The sequence below is a fragment of the Coccinella septempunctata genome, chromosome 4, assembly GCF_907165205.1.
Source record: "Coccinella septempunctata chromosome 4, icCocSept1.1, whole genome shotgun sequence".
NCBI lineage: Eukaryota > Metazoa > Arthropoda > Insecta > Coleoptera > Coccinellidae > Coccinella > Coccinella septempunctata.
In genome coordinates this window covers 12289715-12308670 of record NC_058192.1, presented here as the reverse complement: position 1 = coordinate 12308670, position 18956 = coordinate 12289715, and the positions used below count along the sequence as shown (strand labels likewise).

General features: G+C 39.3%; 2 protein-coding genes across 7 annotated transcripts in view; one reads left to right on the top strand and one right to left on the bottom strand.

The window, feature by feature from the left end:
* The window catches only part of LOC123311994 (T-box transcription factor TBX20-like), a 60578-nt gene that overhangs the window by 3164 nt on the left and 38458 nt on the right, over positions 1-18956 (bottom strand). For 3 of the 6 annotated variants that reach the window (XM_044896156.1, XM_044896158.1, XM_044896160.1), the window contains exons 3-4: positions 16303-16579; positions 16083-16244 (exon numbers count right to left, since the gene is read on the bottom strand). In XM_044896156.1, the coding sequence (XP_044752091.1) occupies positions 16083-16244; positions 16303-16579 (439 nt within the window). The remainder of the gene's footprint in view (positions 1-16082; positions 16245-16302; positions 16580-18956) is intronic. The other 3 variants (XM_044896157.1, XM_044896159.1, XM_044896161.1) reach the window with 1 other exon arrangement.
* Positions 13260-15658, top strand: LOC123311993 (probable aconitate hydratase, mitochondrial). Its single transcript, XM_044896155.1, has one exon. The coding sequence runs from the start codon at positions 13300-13302 to the stop codon at positions 15601-15603; it is 2304 nt and encodes a 767-aa protein (XP_044752090.1). The 5' UTR covers positions 13260-13299; the 3' UTR covers positions 15604-15658.

Here is an 18956-nt window from a genome sequence, read left to right as displayed (position 1 = left end):
ACATTTGGGGATCCATTTTACAGCAACAATTCTCATGTCCAAATTGACGTGAATGATTAACGCGTTCGCATGAAATATTTAGTGCTTCTGATACCCGTTTCAGCCCAATTCGACGGTCTGATAAAATCATGCCATGAACTGCATAGATATTTTCGGGGACTGGCACAGAAAGTGGCCTTCCCGATCGGTCATCATCTTCAAATTTACCTCTTTTGAAGCTTGCAATCCTATTTTCCACTGTCGAATACGAAGGACATTGATCACCAAGGGTATTAAGCATATCTTCGTAATTTTGCTTACCTCTGAACCCTTTCAAATACAGGTACTTGATGATGGCTCGATACTCCAATTTTTCGATTTTCACAATTTTTTTCTTTTAATTTATTGGTTTACTTTTTTGACCTCAAACTTCGCACTGACACTTCTAATGAGTTATTGTTCGTTGCTATGGTAACGCAATATTTTTTTATGCATGGAACTGATCTAGGCTGACTAGATCTCAATACATCTTCGTATATAGGAAAAACTATCCAATCAATTGAATTTAATATCAGTAATTTGTTGTGAATTACCCATAGCAAGTCTTGGGCAAAATTTCGTTATGAAAGCCTCATTACAAAATAGAAAATTACTGAAAAATGCAAATATGAATCCCAGGAATCATTCTTCGAATGATCTGAATATCAATGTGAGTTTATACAATAAATTATAAAGGGAATAAAAGTGGAAACCAGATGACCCATAAGCATTTCTCATTTTTCCTTGTTTTTCATTAAATAAAACCAATAGTCTGAGTTCATCTCCATCGAGGCAAACTCTGGGATCTATGGCCCTCCTACGATAGCCAAGTATCCGATGTCATCTTCGAGTGGTGCTCGCTGTCTCATGGCTCACATCGCTCGAAACGGGCTCCCGTGGAGAAGGTATTCCAGTCATTCTCCATCGGGTGCTGTCGCTCCCCGTGAACAGATAATTGGCCCACCCCAGGAGTTCCTGCGATCACTGACGTCCTGTTTGTTTAACCTGACCCCCTTGGTCCACGGGCCGGGGCAGCAGGGGGACGCATGACTGATTGGTGATGTTTGGGAGAAAAATTGAGACATTTTCGCGGTCTTAGAACAATACGCGCAGGTGGATTTTTTATCCTGATTCGATTATTCAACGTTTATAATGGGGAATTTTCCTCAATTTGGGTTATCACAGCATATGCAAGTTTAAACTGAATAATTATGAGTTTCATTCATACATTTTTCAAATGCAGCGCGGAAACTATTCAAAATCATTCTTCAAATATGAGGTTTTAAAATTTAAATCGCTTCGTTTCTAGTTTACGATTTGGCAACAGCGCCTACTAGAAAATAAAGAACAATTGCTTGTTTATAAAATAATAGCGCCATCATAAGGCGCGTACTCACTGGCGAGCCTCAACAGCAACCGGCCATAGAAATCCCATAAAATTTTACGACCTTCCTCATTCGTCGCAGACATCATAGACAGCCACCTCCTTCATTATCATATCATATATCAGTCGATGTTGCCAACTTGTGCAATAGAAACGAAACGCTTTGAATTTTAAATACGCATTTTTATTTTTCATTTTTAAGTACTCAAAATAATTTTTTTTGGGAAACGGTTTAAATTGTTATTTTAAAATGTGACGTTTCAAAGATATTTCATAAAAAATACATCATTTTCGTCAGAAAGAGTATTCCCTATTGATAGATTTGCGTTAGGCATTCAGATAGTTATGGAGCGAATCAATTCAGAATTTTTTACTATTCCGTATTAGGAAGAGCTCTGGCCTGGAAGTTCCAAGGGTAAGTTGTTCCGGCAGCAATAAACTTGTAAGGGAAAGAAATTCTGATTACAAAACTTTTAAATTTTACGAGTAAATATTGTCAATAATAGTCAGTTTTCCATCAAACCGGACTTTCATATCACAACTGAAAGATAAATAACATTCAAGATATTTTCTCCGAAAATTTATGAGGATCTATTAAAACCTCTTCAAATCACAATAAAGTTAACCTAACCAACATGAATGTGCCATTCAGTAGTCCTGTCAAAGTCAGCTGATCCCAAAATGCCCGAAAATTCCTGCGTGTTTGGTAGTTGATCGAAAAAACTCGACTTTTTTTCATTGCAAGACTGAGAGAGTTGAAACCTCCGAGATATTGAGAACATGCAGAACTAGATGAACTGATGTGGATGCAGTGGGAGACTTCGAAGATTTCTCAGCGTCCCCCGTATATTTATCTCGTGAACGGTCGTTCTTGACTGATCGTGAGCCTTCAAGCAATAGACGTCCCCATTCGTTTTTGCCATCGACTTAGTCGACTTCTTGATTCGCCTATTTGTCATACCGATTCTTGCCTGTCATAACTACCAAAGAGGTGAATGATTCAAAGCCATTAATTGAATTAAGGGATTGGTCACAGTGCCGGGCTGGTCACAGCTGAGGAGAAATAGTGGACGGCTTAGCATAATTTTTTTATTATTCAAGATACTCGAGTAGAACACATAATAGGAGAAAATTCGATGAGGTGGGTTTCTTTAAATTGGAACGAACAGCGGGAGATTGCTGGTGGATTGGTTACTAATCTGATGACGGTGACAGTTTTTTTTAAATACATATGTACAAATGAGTTTTTGTGGCAACTTTGCATAGGCATAACAGGAGGTTCGAAGGATACCAACAGGTGGCACATTCATCTGCATGAATCGATAAAAGTGGAAGGCATTGTAAAATCCAAAATATTTAGTTATTTGGGGGATGTTCTATGTTTTTACCCATACAAGTACAGAAACATATCTTCAATCCAATTTTTTCACATAACAGACCAGAGATTCATCTCGAAACTCGTAAGATTGTAACAAAAGTGAACAGAACAATGAAAAAACTGGAATTCGGCGAAAACGGTACTACTCTCGAAATTTCCTCCCCCTAATTGTTCCAGTAAACAATTCATTAATAACAAATAATAATAGGCTTTTGGCAAAAGGCCTTTTATCAGATTTTAATCTAATGGCGTCGACGTCGAGTCGCCTTAGAGTCACTGCTTCGGTCATTTCACCTTCATTATCATATAGAGCCGATAAGGTCTGGTCACCACCGCCTAACCTGGAAATGACGCCAATCCTACCTCCATAATTGAATAAATTCAAATATCGGCCCGTTTTATACCCCCGAATTTCGTGCAATCTGCAGATCAAACAGAGGCCTAATGAGGGCGTCCCCAAAATAGTCTTTTATAGCTTTACGATCTGCGTGCAGAAATCGGCATTAAACAGTGTTGTCGAATCCGGCGGAAACCTTCTTATATTCGCCTATAATTATCAGTTATTCGGACTACAAAAAGTTTAACTACAACGTATTAGAACTACCTACTAGGTCGGTTTACCATTTATGTATTGAAATAAAGTTGAAAGTTTTGAAAGCTAATTTACCCGAAAGGGTTATTTTCTGACTTCTACATATATTTTAGCAATAGTGTCTTGAGATGAAAAGAGACACTTTTGTCTTTGAGCATTTTTTCCGATTTTGCCTAGATTAAGTTTTCCTAATGAGCTATGCCACCTATAGAAAAACAAAATTCCCTCCAGAATAATAAGCCAAATCTATGACACTAGACATCAGTGGATCTTTTAAACAGAGTTGCATTCAGCTAAAGTACAGGGTGGGCAAAATTCGTTGTCTAGTGAGGGGATCTCGAGAACTATAGCAGCAAGAAGAAAACGGATGACACATTCTCGAGTTCTTTTTCATGACTAATCCAAATCTGAAATCAGAATTGGCCTATCATTTTTAGAATTCGAGTTATAAACAAAAATTAAGATTTTGACGATTCCGAAAAGTTCTCATAACTTTTTTGTCTTTGAAGTTACAGATCTGAAACTTGAACCTTCTTAGGCACTCTCATACGTAGAATCTACTGACGAAAGATTTTTTTCCAATTCAAAAATAACAAATTCAATAAAAATTTGCATTTAAAAGAATGAAAGTCCACCTAATGATTAGAAATGAAAAATTATTTTGAGCTCATCAGTGGATTCTACGTAAAAAAGTGCCCGTTGAAGGTTCAATTTCAAAAAGTTTTGAGAACTTTAGGAAATTGTCAAACTCAAAAACGAAGTATCGTAGGAGGCTGCAGTTTTCACCGTTCTTTGTTTCTCCGAAAAAGAGCTCGGGAATCTGTCATCCATTTTCTTCTAGACAACGAATTTTGCCCACCCTGTACACAATTTCTCGAATTTCACTGATACGTTTTATTCTTGGATATCAAAATACTAGAAAACGGGTCATTCATTATATGAGGAAATATGAAGAATACTTTCATATTCCAAAATGGTCAAATATGCTTTTTTGAGCCTTCACCTTAGGTTTGAGAGTTGGGTTCTTTGAATTTCTGGTATTTTATGGTATGTAATGGTCGTAACGAAGAAACAGAAGGATGTAAGTGGAATTTCATGCCTCTCCAGGCATGAAATTCCAAGATACATCACATTTGAAGGACTATTTTCCGATAATATTTCCATTCGATAAAATAGTGTGTGAAATAAAACTCAAAATATTTTTTCGCATTTTCAACAGCCTGTATCTTTTTAACTGAGGCGATTTGAAAAAAATGGTAGAGAGAAAAAGTGTTTCTTTTGACCTCCGGAATCTTCTGTTAAAATACATATATGTATCAGTTAAAGACACCCTGCATATCTAAAGAGTATCTGATCGACCATAATTCACACAAAAGGTGCAGGATGAAAATATATTAATTACTACAACTACAACTACACAGCATCTACTTTCCCGTTGTTACCAGAGATAAATGTTCAGTTTCAGCCATTTCAGAATATTTTGTCAATTCGTTTTTCTCGGTACAAAGGGACTATTTTCGACGCTGGAAAGTTTCCTTTGTTCGGTTCGGCAACGCCGGCCCCTGGGACGGCTGCAGGAGCGGCGTCGAGAGCACGGCCTCAAAATAACATCAAAAGTGAGATATGAACTTTACGATAGGTATAACTTTTCCGTCCAGAACACCCGGTTTCGCAATAAATAATTTTGTATCGTGGAGTCGGTTCAGAACGCGCTTGCAATTAAACCTCACTAACACATAATTTATATCGGCCTTAAATCCCTTTGACTCAATCCGTGTATAAATTTCCCCAACGACAAGAATTATACTACGGCTTAATGCACAATCATTTAATTAGATAACATCTCAATGTTAATATATTGGAAGAACGGTGGCCGTAGCACGCTAATGCCGCAGCTAGCACGCATTCGCCTCGAGTTTTGTCTGCGGAATCCAGAAATGCATCTTCGATTTCTTCGGGCTGATCGAATGATGGAAACTTGGCACGCGAGGGATGCTGCGACTGCTGTCAAACATCATTATGTGTGATGGTGAAGCTTGGAGTGCCCCAGGAAAGTATATGAGGTCTTATACTTATTCACGTATGCTACCTATATTCTATTTCACGCCGATATCCACATAATATGAGAAAAAAAAGCTAGATTAATTTATTAAGAGAGGAAGAGCAGTTCACCTAACCACAAAACACATAAGTAGCCCAGAAACGTACAAAAAGTAGCAAATTTCCAAGATAATGTTGGTGCTTTGTTGTCAGGTAGCTTATTGTCCCCACATTCTCAATTTTGAAATCCCTTTAATTTTAAAGCCCTCATTAGTATTCTGTAAATGAAACTACCTAGAAGAAAATTATAAGGACTCTAGTCCTCTATACAAAATTGGGAGTTTCATGATCAATTTTCCAAAATTGACCATGAAACTAGTTATAGTTGTTGATAAAAGGAGACGACCAGTGCCATAATGAATTCAAAGCATCTTTTCTTTCTGCTATCGGCCAGATTCATGATCAATTTTAAAGTCCTTTTAATTCTAAAGCTTCCTTAACATCCAGTGTGATAATCAAATTTTAAGTCTCTTCAAGTTTGAAGTATTCTTTAGTGTCATTTTCAGTGGGGTTGAAGGAAGCTTCAAAATTAAAGGAAATTTAAATTTGATTATGAAACTTACCGTAAGTCTACTGAAAATGAAACTGAAAGAAGCCAGTTTCATGATCAAACTTTAAGTCCTTTAGACCAGTGGTTCCCAACTAGACTACCATCAGTGGTCCGCAGAAGCCAAAATATGGTCCGCGAACTTAGAACATGGAACTTAATTCGAGGTCGCGAATGATTTTCAGTTTTTTATTTAAGATTTAACCTCTGTTATCAGACTTAACTGTTTATCAGATGGCGTTAGTGAATAGAATCAGTAGTACAGTCAATAAACATGCTGAAAACTTTGAGAACGTCGCAAATATATTCATTTTTGAAGATAACCTTCTAGCTTTTATTTGCAAATTTGAACAATTGTTATTATACGTAAAAATTTCCAAAAAGATGGACTCAATTAAATAATCGTCAAGACCGAACGGCTGCATCTAGCTCCATAAAAAGTTCAGATTTATTACTAGAAGAGTTGCTGTTTCAGAATTTGTATCACAATTCCATCTACGGTTATTGTAATTGGGAGATAATCCACTCGAAAGGTGACTATCGAAAAATTTTCAAAAAGATGGAATCAATTAAAAAATCGTCAAGACCGAACGGCTGCATCGAGCTCCATAAAATTTTCAGATTCATTACAGGTTTACTACAAGTGGTCCCTGCTAACAAGAATAATATAAAAGAGGTCCCTAGCCAAGAAAAGGTTGGGAACCCCTGCTTTAGACCTACTAAAAATGACACTAAAAGAAGCTTCAAGCCTGAAAGGACTAATTTGATTATGGAACAGGCCCTGGTGAGTCCCTTTGAAACTTCTTTCAGTTTCGTATATGTCTGGGAGTTTATAGTTCTTGGAAATACTGATTTGTCAATTCTGCCATCGGATCAAACTTCACCCTAAGCTATAATTGAGGTTCTCAGAAAAAGATGGAAGAGGAACTTTCTTTGTACTCTTCGACTATCAGAATCGACTCATTGAAAAAGAAATACAGACTGAACAGCATTACAATGTTCATTTCTCACCCACATGAGCAAAAAGTTATTGAATTTGATGAAAAATTGCTCAACGATAAACCAGGAAGCGTTATAAGTTCACTCAATTGCAAAAAAATCATTGCTAACTGTTGACGAGCAGTTTAAGATCTTTTCTCATGGAAAAAGCTAAGAATATGTTCAAATTTCCAGGTACATACCCAGGAAAAAGGAAGTGCGAATTTTCCAGCGTCTTCTTATTCGAGCCAAGACAAGATAATAATATTTCCCTTTTCCCTACACCGTCCCCTTTCCGAGGAGACAGACAGCCCGAGGAAGCAGTAACATAATAAGTAGCAACGGCAACATCTTGAAAAAGAGGTCGGAGGCGCATTCCGCGACTGGGGCAATCATAAATAATAGTTTTTAAATGAGACGGGACGTTTCACAAGGAGCGCGTGTGTGGCGAGGCATATGAGACGATGTTTCTTGCCATCATCCTCTCTTTGCATCTCCGCGCCGCAGCGCCATCTCCGACGAGTGACGGATTGCCTGGATGGGGCTGGAGCGAGTTTACATGACACATTTCACAACATCGATGTGTTAGGAAGGCACTAACGAGCCCCCGGGATGAGCTATTTGGCGGATTCCTGGCGTTCCGGCGAGGGGTGATATATGGAGGTTATCCCGCGGGATGGATGCTTTCTGCGGCTGCTGGACGGGATTTCTTGACGGGGAAATGAGTAATTTGTCGCGCGATAAGGTATTTCGTCTTGTGTTGCATCACGGCTGCGAGATACCGGGTTTAGGATTGGTAATTTGTAGTTTCATTTTCAATTCTACGCCGAAACTTTTTTACGATACGATACAGCAGACACTGTCGGATTTCGAGTCGCGTATTTCACAGTAAAATCATCGCAGATCTGAATGTGATACACACTCTAAAAGAGCAACTCTTCTAGTAATAAATCTCGAAGTTTCATTCATCTCAACTCAACCGTTCGGTCGCGACCAAGTTTTAACTGATCCCACCCATCTTTTTGAGAATTTTTCGAAAGCTTGCTTCCGATAAGCGTTATCTCCCAGAAAAGTGTATCAGTATCAAAAAAAAACTAAGGCAGAATCTTAAATTCAATAATTCCAAGAAGTTTCTCTAAAACTTCAATATTGCGAGATTGCGAGGAAGTGTCTGGATCTTACGAAAGCGCTGAAGTGCCACACCAAAAAAATTTCCAAATGTACAATTCCGACTTGCAAGTCGGAATTCTGAGATACATGTCAGAATTCTGACTTGCAAGTCGGAATTCTGAGATACAAGTCGGAATTCCGAGATACAAGTCGGAATTCTACGAAAGCGCTGGCGGGCCACACAAAAAAAATAATCCAAATGTATAATTCCGACTTGCTAAGTCAGAATTCTGAGTTACAAGTCGGAATTCTTAGATACAAGTCGGAATTCCGACTTGCAAGTCGGAATTCTGAGATACAAGTCGGAATTCTGAGTTACAAGTCGGAATTCTGAGTAACAAGTCAGAATTCTGAGATGCAAGACAGTAGAGGGGCTAGAATTGGTCGAATGCTTTGTTGCATTCGATTGTTGCCGACTCATGTGAGCAAAATGCCCTCCGTAGAGCAGATTTGTCTCATTTAAGGCATGTATAGGCACATTTGGACCCTCAACCTACGCCTACCCTATCTTTTTTCTTTCAAAAGTTTAAACGGATTTTATTGATTCTGACAAGCCCACAGAGCTTCTGAGGGGTTGGTCGTAACCTACGGGGAATCAGGATAATATGATAATATATAATATATCTGTAGTATCCATATATGCTCGTAGTGTGACAATAAGTCGACCGCTTCTTCGTGTTTTGACACGATTTCCGAAGGCCTCTCGCGAGCACTTTATAGGGATTACTAAGAACTATCGGCCAGTTTCATAATCAAACTTAAAGCCCCTTCAATTTCAAAGCTTTTCCTTAACCCTACCGAAACTGACACTAAACGAAACTTAAAGTGACTTTGAACTTGATTATGAAACTGGATGTACCTAGGAATTTCGATAAAGTGCTCGAATCACTAAGCACTGAGAAAGGTTTTGAAAAGTTCCCAGGAGCATAATTCTCGGAAGTACAAAAATACTCCAAGTGCTTTCACAAGCACTGAGCACGAAGCTTTGGGGCAGCTCAGCTATAGTGCAATCGAAGAGAAAAATAGAATATCATTTCATTCATCCAAAATTCCTCCAAAAAGCCAAAAACACATTCACGGATCAAATGCAAAAAAACAAAAGCATTAGACCTATTTTAGCCTTCCTCTTGCCTTGCATCTGAAAGTTTCGACTTACAAGTCGGAATTCCGACTTGTATCTCAGAATTTCGACTTGTATCTCAGAATTCCGACTTGCAAGTCAGAATTATGACATGTATCTATCTCAGAATTCCGACTTGCAAGGCAGAATTGTACATTTGGAATTTCTTTTTTGTGTGACACTTCAGCGCTTTCGTAGGACCTTAGCAAGAATATGCTTCACCTACTCACTCACTGGACTCCATTTACAGACTCAGGAAGCACTTAATGAGAATGGTTCAAGAATGTAACGACAAGTGCAGATTCTGTTGGGAGGTAGAGAAAACTGCAAAGCACCTGATGACGATGCCTTGCCATTGCTAGCTAACACAAAAATTGCTTTGGATCAGAAACTTTTAGAAGAGAGGAAGTAACCTCCTTAAAGCCAACCCAAATACTGGAGTTCGTCAGAGTTCTAGAATTGGAGGGCCAGCTCTAAACTTAGTGATGGCATCACCTCTGGTGGAGGGCACAATGGAGTATCAATCTCAGCAAACAAAAGACCCAAGCGATGTTACTCAACAAGAAGAAACTGAGAACCACAATCATTCTGGAGGTAGATGGAGAGATAATCGAGTTAAATTATGATTGGTATTACCCTATGTAAAGGACTGACTTGTGAAGGTCATATCAAGCAAGGCATCCACAAGATCAAGGCAGCTTTGAACAGACTCTAACCACTAATCGAAAAAGAAAAATTGACAATAATCAAAGCCGTTGCTAGACGTTACCTGATCTATGGAAAACGAGGGGATTTGCCATAACCAATGAATTCAGGCAACAGAGGAAACAAGCTGTTAGGATTGCACCTTGGTTTGCCTGGAATAGACATATACATATATCATGATTTGATATGCGAATTTATGAAGAGGAAATCAGAGAATCTATATTCGAGCGAATAGTCAAGGGATCAAGAAGTTTGGGGACTAATGTACTATGACCGGAGGACTACAAAGAAAGAAAGAGAATCTACAGAAGGATCAATTGAGGAGAGAGTGAAATATGTAGGAAACTTATTGAAACAATTCGAAGAATATAATTCAAACGCTGAAAGTCTAGCACGATAGTATCCAAAAAGAAACTAACCCTGCATAGGCAGAAGCAACTGCTGCAGAGAAACATTAAATCCCTTCGAAACAACGACCAGTGGGATATATTCTTGGACGAAGGAGCCTCTGAAGACGCCTTCCGAAGTTGTAGGAGAAAAGTCAGGTCAAATTCCAAGATTGGATTCATATCCAAATCCGTCAAGATCACGAACCCACCCCCAATCATAGAAAATCCAAAACATGGTTGTCAAAACCCTGTCATCCGGTACCTGCCGTCAAAATCAACCATGATCGCCTAATCCCCCAAGGCGCCATGCTCACATGGAAATATTCGTCGAGCTGGAAGTGTACCTACTCCAAACCTACTCCTGGGGCTGGGAGCTGACGCAGGTCCTGCTCACGATCCGAGCCTTTTTCAGGCACCGTGGACACCGCAACCTGCCTGCGGTTCCGCCATTGATTTGAGCTTATTTCCGAGGTACGTGCATCGCGTTTAGTGCATTGTTTCCGTCGTAAATTACGAACGGAACCGTAGACGTGACCGTGTACAAGCCGACACAATTAAAGACGGAAAGAGTCATGGATCTTGATCGAAAAGCCAGATATGGAAGCGTCAGGAAGATAATTAATTGCAAAGGGATGTTCAGAGATAATGGGGATCGTAGCAGGAGAGTGTAGATGTAGCATACTCTTGGAGGATAAAGGAGAGAGTTGAAGTGAAATGATCAAATATTGTTCAACATATAACATTTTGACTGTAGTCACTGAGCTAAACCATGGATTAAACCACAATACTTTGAGATGTTCACAGAATATTTTTTCATAGAGTCTGTTTGACTGTAGTTGATATAGTATCTTCATGTGTCTCATCCAGGTCCACTCAGGGAGATCTTTTTGCATACACCAGGCTACATTTCCTTACATGAAAACCTATTGGAGGCCAGCTCAGTCAGAAGAAGTCCCTGATCCAATTACCAAGCATCTTCTTCCAACTGCATCGGATTCACATAGGCGAAAATGGGATATATATTACGAAAAGCATTCCTCATTCCCCTGTCTCCTAAATTAATATATGTACGCCAAACAACAAAAACGTTTCTCAAGTTCCAGAAACCGTCTCTTGAAATGCCCTGTCCGTAAATCTCCTGAACAGATGCCGCGTCTCTTCAATCATGCGTTGCAGACGCGACAATATTTATACATCATCAGATTAAGCATGTCCCCAACAAAATATCGCTGTCCAAACTGCTGCTATCTCTCAATTAACAGGCTCTCACCTCCGCAGCTCTTGGAGATGGTCCAAGATTGCGATCCACCTTGGATGCGCATGGATCTCATTAGCTGATTGGTGGAAGGGAGTCCGAGGTGGTCTGGCGATGTAGCAGAGAGCGGTCTTTTTATAAGTTCGATTCAGAATTAAATTGCAGAAAGGACTGGATATTTTGAAAAGGGGAACAGGATAATTTAACTGAATTATGAGTGGTTGAGTTGAAGAATTTCAATTATAGAGTCTACTGATAAGAAACTATAACTAGGAATAATAATAATTACAACAAGTGTCAATTTTCTAGTGTCATGAAAGTATTTCCTTCATCCGAAACGAGAAAGGAAGGAAACAAATACCCTCCCACTAAAAACCTTTTGCGAAATAGGGGAGCACTCATACAAAAGAGGGTTCAAGAAAAAAGAAGAGTCTGTTAGAGAAGCATTCCAGGCAAGACTCCCAGGTTTTGGACACTCTGTTTCCTTAGGTACCTGAATAGCAAGAAAAATCCTTTCTTAAACTGAATAAGATTATTATGTATGCTACATAGGCTTTCTCACCTAAGAGTTCACCTATTGAGATTAATAGTATGTATGCAGAAAATGACTAATGTAGATTCTTTGTGGTTGGAAAGAAACTCCTGACCATCTAGTACCAGAATGCCTCGCTTTTGGGAGCAATCGCAAGTAGCTCTTGCATCATGAAATCGTGGGATGAGAATGAACATCTATAGCCTGAGACAGCTCAAGAAAGAAAGGGACTCCACAGATAGAAGTCATAGAACATAGAGTCTAACTCGACTATATCCTTAAATTTGCGTTTCCTCCAGTTTGTACCAATATTTCGTACTATTAGAGCTAGCACCATACACAAAATCTACTGGATATAGGTATTAACTCAAACCCAATTGAGTTTCCCCATAGATTAAAGTAGCCTAGGCTCATATTCCTCAAAAAGAAATAAATAACTTCCAGATTACCAGAAGTGTTATCTCATTATAACGATTATTGTCTTCATTTTGTTACTGAAATCGAGGAGAATTGCAATTTTCCTCTACCATCCTGAACAGGCCCTGTATAAACTGCCAAGCCGCAGTATTTTTTCAGGAACCATCGTCACCGACCACACATTAACACAACGGTGCATGGCGCGGTTTAAAATAGAAAATTGCCGCGAGGTGATGAAGATATGATGAGTTTTCTGTCACTTCGGGAGCTAACTATAGCGCTTCCACCATGCTTTATAGTTCGCCAGCGTGGCCCGTCACTAATGTGGCCAATTTATGAACTGATAACCTCTTTACTGTTACTGCGGATATATTTTATTCTGCTAGGCTGTACATCTATTATAATTGCCTCGTGATGTGCTGATTCCGACCAATAGCTGAAAGACGATGAGATCTGACGACTTGGGGGGTCGAAGGAGTCGTTTATCAATGCAAAAACGAAGAATATTTCTCTTATTAATTCAGCTTCTATTCGCTTCACATTTTTTTTGTATTTAGGATCATTTTGTTGAGAATGAAGTACTTTTCTTATATCGATTAAAACTGGGCATCCCTAATATCAGATCACAGAACCTATGTCGAAGGCAAAGAATAGTTGTTATGAATGTCAATTTGACAGTCGCAAACGTGAAACATGTGCTGAAATAATCCAAACATGCTGAAAATACTAGGACTAGGAACGATTAGAAACTACTCTATCTCAACACCCATCAGTAAATTCGACAAGAAGACATTGCCTTACGAAATATTATCTCATAAATTGAAAATCGTACGGGAAAAACTAAAACAACCCCTCACTTTAGCAGAAAAAATCCTTTATTCCCACTTGGACTCGCCAGAAGACCAAGAAATCGAGAGAGGTAAGAGCTATCTGAGACTCAGGCCAGACAGAATAGCCATGCAGGATGCCACAGCTCAAATGGCGGTATTACAGTTCATCTCCAGTGGTCTTCCTAAGGTTGCTGTTCCCACAACCATACACTGCGATCATCTCATACAAGCTCAGAAGAATGCGGCTAGCGATCTGAAGAGATCTCTCGAATTGAGCAAAGAAGTCTTTGATTTTTTAGGCTCAGCATCTCAGAAATACGGAATCGGTTTCTGGAAACCTGGCGCTGGAATCATACATCAGATATTTTTAGAAAACTATGCTTTTCCAGGTCTACTGATGGTCGGGACGGATTCTCACACTCCGAATGGTGGGGGATTAGCTGGACTTTGCGTTGGAGTTGGTGGTGCAGACGCTGTTGATGTCATGGCAAATATTCCTTGGGAAGTCAGATGTCCTAGATACTTCGGGATAAGGCTCAAAGGCAGACCTTCAGGTTGGACTTGCCCAAAAGACATCATTCTCAATTTGGCTGGTATTTTGACCGTTAAAGGTGGCACAGGAGCTATATTAGAGTACTTCGGTCCAGGCACCGAAGAAATTTCAGCAACAGGTATGGCCACGATATGCAATATGGGAGCTGAACTTGGAGCCACTACCTCTGTATTTCCTTACAATGACAGAATGAGGAATTATCTAAAAGCTACTGGGAGGGGTGACATAGCTAAAGTTGCCGATAAATACGAAAAAGAACTATTAAGCCCAGATGAAAATTGTAAATACGATATAGTCATAGATATAGACCTAGATAAGCTTGAACCACACGTGAATGGTCCTTATAGTCCAGATAGAGTAAACCTAATAAGTAGACTGCGACATAATGCCAAACACCGTAAGTGGCCGATAAAGATCAAGAACGCTCTGATTGGTTCTTGTACCAACAGTTCTTATGAAGATATGACACGATGCGCCAGTTTGGTAAGGGAAGCTCTAAGCCATGGAGTCAAAGCAAAAATTCCTTTCTACGTCACACCTGGATCGGAACAAATCAGATTAACAATGGAAAGAGATGGCCTTATAGAATTATTCACTGAGTTTGGAGGCACAGTTTTAGCGAACGCCTGTGGTCCTTGCATAGGCCAATGGGATAGGCAAGACGTTAAGATGGGTCAGAAAAATACGATCATCTGCTCATATAATAGGAACTTTAGCGGCAGAAACGATTTAAATCCTGGTACCCATTCCTTCTTAGCTTCCCCAGAAATTGTTACAGCTATGAGTATGGAAGGAACTCTCAAGTTCGACCCTACGAAAGATATGCTGACGGATAAGAGCGGCAAAAAATTTCTTTTATCGCCACCAAGTGGATTCGAGTTTCCACCAATGGGTTTCGCGAAGGGCAGTTCAAATTTATACGTTGAACCTGCGGATAACGCTGAATCCCTTCAAGTTAAAATCGATCCATCCTCTAAGAGATTGTGTTTATTGGAACCTTTCGCAAGGTGGGATGGCAAAGATATGTTAGACATGCTGATACTGATCAAAATCAGGGGAAAGTGTACAACTGACCATATTTCCCCTGCAGGACCTTGGTTGAACTACAGAGGGCACTTGGACAACATCTCCAACAACCTTTTCATTGGAGCCATAAACGAAGAAAATGGTCAGATGAATTTGGTGAAAAACAGGTTGACTGATGAATGGGATGCCATTCCGAATGTAGCCAGGCATTACAAAGCGAATAAGATCAGTTGGGTGGTTATTGGTGAGGATAATTATGGTGAAGGGAGTTCCAGAGAACACGCGGCCTTAGAACCGAGACACCTAGGTGGCAAAGCCATAATAGTGAAGTCTTTCGCAAGAATTCACGAAACCAACCTGAAAAAGCAAGGACTACTTCCCCTGACGTTCAACAATCCATTGGATTATGATGCTATTCTGCCTTCTGACAAAATAAGTCTGATTGGACTTGCAGGTTTAAGCCCAGGTAAGGATGTAGAGTGCATCATAAAACATAAGGATGGGAAAGAAGAGACAATCAGTTTAAGTCATAGCATGAATAAAGTTCAAATCAGTTGGTTCAAGGCCGGAAGTGCTCTCAATAAAATGAAAGAGACTACTCGTACCTAGATTGACCAGAATACTTTTAAGATATGTAAAGTGCCGAAATAAATATTAAATTGACTCAATGTGAATTTCTCATGGTGGGATGTGTGTATCCATGGTATGATTTAGCAAAGTTGCACAGGAGCTAAGCTTCTTCTCAACTTAAACCATCGATATTACTTCTATTTCATCAATAATTGTCAATTCAGATGAACTTATTCGTTCAAACTAGAAAATACAGGTTTAGCAACAATGCAGTATGGTTTTTCTCCACCTTCTGCAGCCTACTACAATTAATTTCACGGTGCAAGTAAATATCATAAAAACAACTTAAAATAACCCAGTAAATAACACATATATTTCAGATAACTCAACAATAGAGAACTAAAAACGTTATATACGTTATCGTTATGTCTGATTTGTTCATGTAACTCATGTTATCATCACGAAGTCTTATGCCAAAAATGTTTCTTGGTAAAAATTTGGATCATAGTCAAACTCACCAGCTGGTTTTGATATGCTGTGACTGCAGTGAAAACAGTTTCAGGAAATATGAAGGTTTTGTAAGCTTCATTTTCCAAATCAACAACGTTACCAGGGGCACCATCCGGTCTTATCACTAGATGTACTCTTGGTTGGTACTTGTGCATGGAGTTAAGGACCAACTGGAAAAGGAGAGATCGATTTATATTCCATAAATTGTTAGCGACATGCTAGGCTTACATGTCCATGTTTGTCCATCTCGTTGTTGGTCAATTTGACCTTCTCGAAAGATACCACTTGTTTCCTCAGTTGTTCCCCAGTATAAGGCGAGTCTGGGTGTGCATATTTCCTACAGGGTGCTGGAGGGTCTGCTTTCCCAGCCACTAACCAAGACGATCTGTGATAAGCGTACCGATACCTTTTATTATCTACAGGAACTATGTCGAGGATCACGGCATACCTTTGGTCAGGCCTGATTCCAGTGAAAGAAACCCTAACTGTTGGAAACATCCTCCTGCAACAAGAAAAAAGACACATAAAGTCGACTATTAAAAGAGATTAAGCCGAAAGTTTATAGCTCATCACGTTCCGGAAAACGACCAGAAGGAAGCCACAGATACCTGTGGCAAATTTCAAAGAGAACAATTTGCTCTGTAACACTTCGGAAATACCGGCGAGCAAGCCAGAAGGAGCTCTCACAATTAACATTTCTCGTAAAATACTAATTACTTATAGCATTCTCAATCTGCTCGAACCGTAAACCCGGACAAAAACGACAATAACCCGGTGCGTTTTCAAAGGAAGAATGGGAAATAAGGCAATTTGAAGTTATGATTCGGTAGCTTGAAAAACGAGAAAAAACGGGCAATTTGGCAAGGTGCGGAATAATGAATCAATCCGGACCGTGCAGAAACGTCTTGTGGCGTAGTCGAGCCTGACTGACTTCACGGTTCTGCGGATGTAATTGTCCGTTCAGTGTCGGACGCTCCCAAGGAAAGAGGTGTTACCTATTAAATTGCCAAGGACTGGCAGGTTTTCAGAGCAGCCAGAAGATTTTAATTGGACTTGACTATCATCGCGTCCTCGCATTCCCGTATTCATTTCACCTCTTACGAAACATTCCAAAAACTTCAAATTTTGAAACATTAACCGCAATCTATTTCTGGAATGAAACTTCAATGATTTAAGAAGAACTACCAATAGAAAGAATCTTCTCGGAAACATAATCGCCATCCGCCGATAATATTATAAAATTCAGCCAATATACTTTCAGAATCGAACACAAAAAACGCTGCTTGTTGCTTACTCGTTTTATTACGAGTAGTTTCGTTAGTTGCTGGATTATCCTTTCGTTTTGAATCAGCCTGTGTACAACAATTTATACACAAAGCGAGCCTAGAATGCGAATCCAAAATTCAAATCTGCATGTGGCAATTATACAGGGTGAACCTTTGATTCGTACAAATATTTCAACAGTAGATTCTTGAGGTCAAAAGAAACACTTTTTTCCTTTACCAATTTTTCCGAATCGGTTCGGTTTAAAAGATACAGGCTGTTGAAAAACCATAAAAAAATTACCTTCAGTTCTATCTCACAAACGGTTTTATAGAATGAAATAAATTACGGTATGTAGTTTTTCATTTATTTGATGAATCTTTTTCGACCACAAGATATCACCCACGTCTTCCAGTTTTCTGATTATGACCATTACATACCATAAAAATATCGAAAATTCAAAGAACCCCACTCTTGAAACTAAGTTGGACGCTATCTGATGAATATTTGACGTTTTGTAAAATAGAAGTATTCTTCATATTTTCTCGTATAATGCGCCGTTTTCGAGTAATTTTATGTTCAAAAATTAAACAGTATCTGTAAAATTTGAAAAATTGGGTACTTTGATTGAATACAACTCTGCTTAAAAGATCCACAGGTGTGTAGTGTCACAGATTTAGCTAGTTATTCTGAGGGTAATTTTGTTTTTCCAGAAATGCACAGCTCAAGAATCTACTGTTAGAATATTTGAACGAGTATATTATTAAGATACAAGTGCATATACCTAAATGCAAGGGCGGCTCGTCAGAGGAGGCAAGGGAGGCTAAGCCTCCTCATAAAGCTTAGAGCTAAAATAAATTCACTTCGGGCATGTCCTCATTTTCAGAAAGTAATTTCTATATAAATTTTCCGAACACCTGAACTAGATATTAAGATAAAAATTAGTTCATTTTTCGGTCCTCCGCTCATAAAAATCCAGCATAACAATCGTACAATCCACCGGCTGCGTACGCGTCCGCAGCGTCGAATGTGAATATTTCCTAGTACTGCCTATTCGGACGGAGGCTGTTGGGCCTGCTGCCTCCGTTGATAGTGTAACTCACGCATACGTTCTCTGGACTCACATACTAGCCGAACAAGAATTCAGCTGACTTACTGTACCATATTCGCCCGTAAAATGTACCAGAGGAGGCACAGCTCCTCTGTTCTCCATTGATTCTTTCGTGCCGTCTTCGACTATATTCGCTTGATCTCCGACGGTAGGGGCGTTGTCCGGCGGTAGTTGTTATGATTTCAATTTTCAATTTGAATGTGACGACTTCGTGGAGAACTGGAACTTCGGGAAATTTGTGATATATTCTTGTTAAGATAGGTTGTTTTGTTAGGGCGTTAGGGGTAAGTACTGATACGGATCAAAAAATAAAATGGAATTGAATATTGAGAATTAACTGTACACGTTGTTAAAACCTTTACAAGACCTCCACCAAATTTAATTACACTAAAGTCTACCGAAAATCGTCAGAATAGAAGTTTCAATGTTGTTTGGTACGATAAATGTGATTGGTTAACTGGATCGATCCAACGGGAAAAATTATTTTGCTGGCCATATTTACTATTTT